Source organism: Amia ocellicauda, chromosome 15 (genome assembly GCF_036373705.1).
Source record: "Amia ocellicauda isolate fAmiCal2 chromosome 15, fAmiCal2.hap1, whole genome shotgun sequence".
NCBI classification, from domain to species: domain Eukaryota; kingdom Metazoa; phylum Chordata; class Actinopteri; order Amiiformes; family Amiidae; genus Amia; species Amia ocellicauda.
In genome coordinates, this window is record NC_089864.1 from 12,316,993 (window position 1) to 12,326,344 (window position 9,352).

The 9,352-nt window shown below is 35.9% G+C and overlaps 1 protein-coding gene across 1 annotated transcript in view; it reads left to right on the forward strand.

The window, feature by feature from the left end:
- syn3 (synapsin III) overlaps positions 1-9,352 on the forward strand; it is a 93,954-nt gene that overhangs the window by 29,712 nt on the left and 54,890 nt on the right. Inside the window, exons 4-6 of the mRNA XM_066724347.1 lie at positions 912-1,003; positions 8,400-8,556; positions 9,203-9,292. Coding sequence (XP_066580444.1) covers positions 912-1,003; positions 8,400-8,556; positions 9,203-9,292 — 339 coding nt within the window. The remainder of the gene's footprint in view (positions 1-911; positions 1,004-8,399; positions 8,557-9,202; positions 9,293-9,352) is intronic.

Genomic DNA, 9,352 nt, shown 5'->3' on the forward strand with positions numbered 1-9,352 from the left:
GGTCGGTGACCAATACTGTTTTCATATTTACAAAATGACTGCTATTTATAAAGCTTTGTGTTGGGCTAAATTTAGGATTACATTTCCCAGTAAAGGCTTCCATTAGGGTTGAGGTTGTCTTTATACTTGGTTAACTAACATGGGCAGAAATGTCAATAGAACATAGTTTCATTTTTGGGGCTTTTTGTTTTGTTTGTTTGGTTTTTGTTTGTGACTTCTATGTAGTATCTCAACCCTCTTCCCAACTCTCCTTATGGAAACACTACCATAAGACAAGTGAAATCCTAACAGTAATCCCATCTTTGTTTTATCCTGATCAAATATATCATTGTAATTGGAATAATGAATTGATTATTAAGAAATGTAATGCCTGTAAAATGAGAGAGAGAGAGAGAGAGAGAGAGAGAGAGAGAGAGAGAGAGAGAGCGCATCAGGATTATGCAAAAGAGTAGCCACTCACTCTGCATGAACCAGGTTGGGCAAATGTGCAGCTCCTAAGAGAGAACACAATATGTACTAAACTCTATATACAGAGGTACAAATCAGGAGAAACCTGCAGAAATGCAGATTATGTTTGTGAATATTTAATCTGTAGTTTCCTTAGCAATTTTAAGGATTACAGAATACTGTAGTCCAGTAGAGCTTGTGGACAGAGCATGTATCAATCACTCATTTCACACATTCACCACATAAAATCACCACAGGTCATTAAAAATATATATTTTAGGAATAATTAATTATTTACTCCTTTTTTTGTTTCATTATTATTATTGATTCTGTATGATGCTGTTGTTGTTAAATGTGAACTATTCATGTTGGAAAATAACATGGATATTTTTGCATGTTTGTAAGATTAGTATTACTATTATTTTTATTATTATGATTTATTAAAATGAATTATTTTCACACAGGCGGAGTTTTCAGAGATTAACCTTGCAGCGTATGTAAATGGAGGATGTATGATTGACATGCAGCTCATAAGGAATGGCACCAAAGTAGTCAGGTAAGATACTCCTTGCTGTTGGTCTGTTTTGCTATAAGTTCATATTATTTCCTCTGACTTACTTACAATTATTGAACGTGTACTAAACACAGTGAAAGGGAATACTGATGTGGCATTTTATTAATGCCCAGAATACTGACCTTTGCAGTGTTATTGCTTCATTTTCAATGTAGGAATTCAGTAATCAGTAAATTAAATCTTGTAATGTGGTACTGTGTAGTCCTGTGTTAGAGCAATTACACAATTATACAGTGAATGCTTGGAGACTTGTGACCAGGAACTTCAATAAATAAGAAAAGTATAGCATGATTTACTGTCTTGTCATTTTTCCAGAACCATGTACCTGCAGACTATTTGACAATAATTTAACTGTACAGAATACCCATGCTTTATGTGACTTAACATTGTTTGTGTTTAACACCAGTCACAATCACAACATATTAATAATAATATTATTATTATTATTATTATTATTATTATTATTATTATTATTATTATTATTATATGTCTGAATTCTGTTTGCTTTGTTTATTTTGGTCCAAGGAAAAGTTTGCTTTTTAAAATAGTATTAAGAAGGAGAAGCACTTTGTTAGACGTTTGAAAAGGCATTGGATTCTGGAAGTCTGTTACACTCAGAAAATGTGTGTTTTCAATATTAAGTTATCTGACTTCATTTTGACAATGGTGCTGAGAATAGTTTGACTTTTGTATTGTATAAATGCCTTTTGGGAATGTATTGTTGTCCTTTTCAACTGCAACCTCGGGGGGCTATTCAGGGGGGCTGCAGCCCCCCTGTATTTCCTCTCAGCTCCATTAAATATAATACAATTACGACGTAACGGCGTGGTCAAACAGTTGGACAAAACACTGTCAGCTGACCCTTGTATTTTCTGTCAGCCCCCCTAAATATAATACAACCAAAAAATCCAAGAATGAAGAAGTAACTCCGCAAAACACCATCACCACCCCCACACTCTTCCACCTGAACCCCCCCCATTCCTGGACACCTTTTCGAAGACGCCCTAAAACTTGAAGTCTAGAAACGCCCCTGACTGCAACTATTGTACCTTGATAGCAGTCCTAGTGCATGGAAATGTAAAGGATTTATCTTGTTTTATATTTTTATCCTCTCATCATTATACTCAAACTTAATATTTAGACAGCTTGGTCTATTTTTCAATTTTGTAATGTTTAATCAATTGTTTTCCTAATGTCTGATCCTTAGGTGTGCGATTCATTCTGGTATGTAGTCTGTGTTATTGTATGTGTCATTTTGTTAATAAACCATATTTTAAGCTATTTTTTTAATCTTTACTACGGTGCTGTTCAAACTTCTGGATGCCAATTCCTCAACACACAGCAGAGTTGTGGTCTGGCAGAGATGTGTGATTACTGTAATAAAATGCAATTGGCCTCAACAGACTAGTGTAAATCCATTTTTTCCCCCTGGTATTTCATTTTTTACTTGTGAACATATGATACTTTACTAAAGGGCTAAAAGGCATTAAGTATTTTCAGAAATGTATAAGAGAGAGAGAGAGAGAGAGAGAGAGAGAGAGAGAGAGAGAGAGAGAGAGAGAGCCTCCTTGAACAACAATCTAAATATATACTGCATGTCAATTAAGCAAGAATTGAATATTACTATGAATCACTGTGTAAACATTGAATCTAAACAAAAGTACAAAATTATTGCAAAATAAATTAGATACCATAAGTATTTTGATGTTCTGCTCTGGCCTCAAACTGCAAAACATATCTAGACCAGGGGTTCCCAAAATGCGGCCCGGGGGCCAAATGTGACCCCCAAAGCCAACCTTCATCTACCCCTTTTCTGAACACTTACTATATTTTTACAATTCATGAACATTTTCTGTTACAAATTGCAAATGTAATTTGGGGGAAAATAATAAAACAACAATTAAAGTTCATAAATTGTGGCCCCCAAGTCATGCAACCTCCGGAAATTGGCCCTCCATCACCAGACATTGGGAACCCCTGGTCTAGACTATCAGTAGTCCTGATATCAGAGTGGAGCTATCAGAATAATGAACATGTATGTTAAACCCCATTCACACTGAAACAAACAACTGACGCAACCAATCAGAATAGGGGCTCATTTTTGCGACCACAACACGACCAGGTTAAACCACCTTTGAACAAGAACTTGTGACCGTAACGAGAAACGCAGTGGGTTGTTAGAAATGGCGGAGGTTGAAAATAATATAGTCGCAGCAATTCTGGGTGTTACTGATGAACGAACAGGTTGGAGTATGTAATGCTAACTATTGTCACACATGTCAGAAGTTATGTACCAATAAATCATACACAATATATTATCTCTATACAGGCAAACGTGTTACCCCCTCACACTGGGTTCGTTTCAGTTCATTTGCTGTGAAACAATGTATCCATCACTGCGCTGCTGTTAACTGTCTTGTATACACACTACTCAGGGTCGTTTTCGTGATTCACTCCATGTTTTCTCAGGACTCAGATCATATTGCAATAATAAAGTGAGCTTGGTTCCTTTTGTATTAATAAAACACCGGATATTTACATTTTACATGATTAATGCATATAAGAAATGGCAGCATAACGCGTACATAACAAATACATATGACCACATTGTATTGTTTACTGTATATTTCCTATGTAAATTTGTCTATTATGTAAAGCTGTCTATTTAAACACACTGTAAGCAGTTATACAGAACACAACAATAGGCTACTATATTTGTGAATATTGTAATCAGCGTTGCACTGCCGAATGGTGATTGTTTTGCCTATATAAAAATATACAATAACACAGTAGTGTGATGTCTCCTAAATATCCATCTCGGAGTATTTTACTGCTTCTGCCATATCTTTAAACGGGGAAATGATTGCACTTGTACAGACGTGTCCAGAGTGCCGGTCTGGCTCTGCTCTTTGGATCCACGGGCTTCTGTAGCATCTCGTCCCCATGTCTACAGTGCTCTGGCCAGCAGTTTCTGTGTTCTGTGTGAATGGGTCCTTGCCGGCAATTTTCCGGCATTCACACCCAGTGTGAATGGGGGGCAACGGGAAAAAAGCAGTCAAATGTTGCCGGCAATTTGCAGTTTGAAAGGCATTAACACAGTCAGACCAGACCTGGGCCAGACGGGATGAATGGCAATGAAGGGCCTCAGATTCAGTGCTCTTTTAGATGAAGTATGAATAATAAAATTAAGCAAGCTAATACTGGCATTACATGAGAGAAAAACTAATAGCAAGAAAGAAAATGGAAAATCTGATCCAGACTTGGATCAATGAATCGTTTATCTTTTTTTTTTTTTTTAATATAATAAAACTTCAGGCTACAGATGGAGGGGGAAGATTGAAAAAGCAGATTGCTGACTGACATTATTTTTTCCCACAAGTGACTAGACTTGGTCAGACATGCTGCTGGTTCTTTAAACTAACTTAGGTATTATGTGCTCCTCAAATTACGGCTAGAGCGCAATTATTGGGATTGGAATATACCAGGGATATCGCTGGCTTAGTCACCTTATACCGAAGTGGCAGTATATGTTTTAAGATATCCAGATAGAATATCCAGGATGTTTTTCATAGATTGTATTCAAGACAATACTAATTTATGTTGAAATTAGGTGTTTCGTTGTACTTTTACAATTAAACTTAAAAACTTGAAGGATATGTATTTATAGAGCAATTGTGGGCACTTTTTAAAATGTGTTATTCCTGTGCTGAACACTGCATTTGTTAGTGTCTGATGAGAGAGGGCTTGATTAGCAGTGGACTATGTTGTTGTATTCTTTGAACACTTATAAAGTGTATACTTACAGTTGGGCCTGAAGCCAATGTTCTGCTGGCAGTCAACAATTTTACACCTCCCAGTTTATATTTCACTAGGATTGGAGCCAGGCCTTCCTCTCAACAGCATCCCCTGTGCGGTTATACTGACTACCTCGAGCTAAGAATAGGTTCACTTCCATCAGTCAACAGATGGCTCTAATACCCTCTTTTTGCCTATATATAAAAGTACCATTTAGTACCTGGATATGTGAAAGCAGTGATACACATATTCCTTTCTTAATTACTATTTACTATTTTTGGTAATGCTTGTATAACCTGGAAGTCGCCCTGGATAAGGGCGCCTGCCAATAAGTAAACAATAATAATAATAATAATAATAATAATAATAATAATATGTATTTTATTTCTGGTTACATTGAAAAATGTCCCCGTTATTGAAAAAGATTTAAAATGCAGTATTGCATTATTTATTTATTTCTGCTGGCTGATACACAGGAAACAATTACATTTCTGTGTCACTAAATCACATTATAATAAGATTCTTTGAGATACCATTATCATTGTCCAAAATACTGATTTATCATAATGTGCAAACGCACAATAAACTGCACAGTTGTATTATATAAATTGGGAACTTACATAGTCAACTACATCTATCTTTCAGTCTATGACTGTTGGATACTAATCCATCCCTCTGATTCATAAGCTTGTGAAGTCCTCACTGTTGCAGACAGTTTAGGCTATATAAAATAAATATTGTGGATGAAATATAAATATTGTAAGAACTAAGAAGAAGTGTGAAATCTGGCAGCAATATGTTAGACATGTTGCATTTAATTGATAGAATAAGCAGATTGCATGATCTGCATGAAAACAAATTCTGTGTAAAGCTTTTCTTTGGCTCCCCTGTAGATGCAGCGTCTCCTTTTTCTGGAGAGCTAACACAGCACTATATAATTATTTAGTTTACAGCGGAACTGTTTGCAGCTTATTTGTAACCAAGTCCTTGTTGTTTTAGTCTGTTTTTTAAGTTGTTTACTTCTTTGCATAACTTCGCATTACATAACTGCAAATAGTTTTAGGATTGCATACTAAAGTGCTTAACCACTTTAACCCATTTTTTTATAATCGTAATAGCTTTGAATAACTGCCATTACAAATACAAGTAGGCGCTCCCAAACATGTACAGATGTACTGCAGTAAGCAAGTGCCGATCCCTAGCTCATGGTAAACCTCTGATATGGGCCTCTGATATGGGCCCTCTTGCATATTGTGCCCTGCCCCCATGTACATGCAGCATTTATACTTCTTCTTATTATATTTCTTAGCAGATGCCCTTATCCAGGGCAACTCACAACTGTTACAGTATATCACATTATTTTTTTACATACAATTACCCATTTATACAGCTGGGCATTTACTGGAGTAATCTATATAAAGTACTTTGCTCGAGTACCACAGCAGTGTCCCCCTCCTGGGATTGAACCCACAACCCTTCACTCAGGAGTCCAGAGCCCTAGCCCCTACTTATCAAATTCTCAGCTATACTTGTTAAGTGAACCGCAATTATGGAAGCAAGGTACATTTTTTAAGAAATGTCTTTAGAGGGGGAGTTTTAATGTTGGTTTAATGTTGGCTAGTTCACAAACACACACACACTGGATCTGATTTATCCAAGGTTATCTTCTTTATACGTTTCTCAAATGGTAGTTTAGCTCTAATGACTGCAACACTTCTGTTATGGCAAGCTTTCAGTTACTTCTCTTAACCAATGATTCTCAGACAAATTTGGCTGGGTGACCGAATATCAAGGGAGCACTTTTCAAAAATACTGCATTCTGTCTTTAACAATTTATTTAATATGGTATAAAAGAGAAAAAATCACCATCTGTCTATCAATGATACCATGTAAGCCAGAGACAAAGTTAAGATACTTGGCCAATGTTGTTTATTGTAATTTGTTTTTTGTAAGTCATTCATAACCCTAGATGGAAAAACAAATCAAGATTATTCTGAAACTCAACAACTTTGGTTTAAGGGGCATTTTACGTACTGAAACAGCCCAGAAAACTCCACACTACTTAGCTAATCTTTAGCAACCCACTGACTTGTAGTGAACATGTTTTTTTTTTGTATTGTCAGCTCTTGCCATAATGTATTTAATGTTATATTTATTCAAAGATGCATTTTAACATTTAAAAAAACAGATTAACTAAAAATGTACCTGATGTCAAATCTTGAGAACATGAGCCTGGAAAATAAATACACAACCTCATGTTACTGTATTTTGTTTTGGAGTTTGGATACAAAATGACAAACTTGTGGGGAAACAAAAACTGCAAAGACTACAATTTGTCATCAACATTTGTTATATGAAAAATGCTTCAAGTCGTTCCCCCAAAAAAATTATTTTACAGCACATACCTGTCTTGCAGTGGATTAGATTCTAATCAAGGGTAGCTATATCACAGCATTTCCATAATCCCTCCTGGATTAATGCGGTGTCTCACTTGGCCTTTTTCCCAGAATGCTTTGTAAACAGAAGGATTAAACTGCGTTGATTAGATAGATCATTGAAAAGATTAGTTTTTGAACAAGGCTCTTTTTCTTCCTTTGCCCCTGAATAATTAGCCTTTTTCTTTAAACACAGTCTACTGAGATGTCAATGTGTCAATGTGCTGACAGATATCATTTATATGGTTTGAAAAGCAGCAGCTGCTTAGCCGTGATGTACAGAGGTGAAAGGAAAGTGCTTTGTTGGAGAAAAAAGAAATTGGACGAGTAAGAATATCTGGACAAAAGGGTCAGGTTTTGCAATTTATAAATATTTTGATAAAGAAAACATTTGTCGTTTCTGACAGCTACATAATCCCCTTCAAGCAAAGAGCTCTGAAGTTATGAAAGACGGGCAATTTGCTTCTCATTGTATTTGTATTTTTTGAATATGCTCTTAAAAAATAAAGCAATACAAAAACACCCACTTTCCCCAAGACAGTTTCAATTACAACAATAACATCACATCTGCGTTACTCAGATATGTAGTCACTAATGTGATCGTTTTCTTCAACACTCATTCCCTGCTCCTTCCCACCATCTCCTGTTACTGCCTCTCACACCACCACCCTCCCTCTCATATTTCACAGAAGGATAATTTCCTTGTGGGACCTTATTATTTTTTACTAACATTCACAGCTACTTTCTTCCTTCTGCAAATATGCTTTAAGGCACTGACTTTCTCTCATGTTTTGTCTTTACAACCTGTTACTGGACATCTTAATTAGCTCATAATTAAATCTGACTTTCTTTATGCCTGTATAAGCATTTCACAGCATCTTTCATAAACTGAAATGTAGCAGACAGTGTACATAGAACATGTTGGCCATTATTATACTGATGCACTACTGAACAAAATCCTGTTCAGTTAAAGCCAGTCGATTTCAGTTAACTCACCCACATCTAATACTGCAAGGAGACTGACTATTTCAAAGCAGCAAACTGAATTATTTTGTATCTTTAGGTGTTGGTATTTAAAACACATTGTTATGGTTTTGCAGGATGCCACTTAAAATGAAAACTTGTTTTTTTATTCCTGTCTGCATCAGGTCTTTCAAACCAGACTTTGTTCTGATTCGCCAGCATGCCTACAGCATGACCCAAGGAGAAGACTTCCGCAGCCTTGTGATTGGCCTGCAGTACGGGGGTGTCCCTGGTGTGAACTCTCTCCTCTCCATCTACAACTTCTGTAGTAAACCCTGGGTGGTAAGTGGCCTCCAGAGCTAGAACGCAATGTCCAACCTGAATTTGGTTCATTTCATTTATTTATACAAGCTGAGGGAGTTGTAATATCTGTCCCGGAGGAGCCAGGAAGTCCTGTGACAGCTGGCTCCTGTCTTAATTACGTATCCAATATTCACAAAGCCATGTGAAAGTATAAATATTTTGCAGCAGATTCTGAATAAAACCAGTTGTGTTGCCTTATTCAACCCCAATTGAAAAAGTGGAGAATCCTTAAGGCAGGTGTTATAAGCCACAGAGAGATATATGTGCATAGTTTTTATTTGAGGTACAAAATGTACTTAATACCATTTATGTCTTTGCTTAAGCCTGATGATTGTTATTTTGAGCCTCAAATTAATAATGCCATCATTAATTTATCTTTGTTGATATAATGTGAATGTTAAATTACTTTTAATTAATTAAAATATCGTAATCTTTTAACTTTAAGAGTTGCTCTTTGAACACGGGAAGCATAATTAATTTTGGATTTAAAAAAAATGAAAATGAAAATGTATTCCCCTATGTTTTTTTTTCCTCCTCCTTAATTAAGTTCAACATAAACTGAAAATCTGTTTAAGAAAACTTCACTCAAGGAAGTTTATTTATATTTTTATCTTTTTCCTCCCAGTTTTCTCAGATGATAAAAATCTTCCATACTCTGGGTCCAGAGAAATTCCCTTTGAATGAACAAACATTTTACCCTAATCATAAAGAGATGGTGAGTGTTTTCCTCTCATAATCATGCATTTCACAATGTTACTGTGTTTTGAAGTACTTT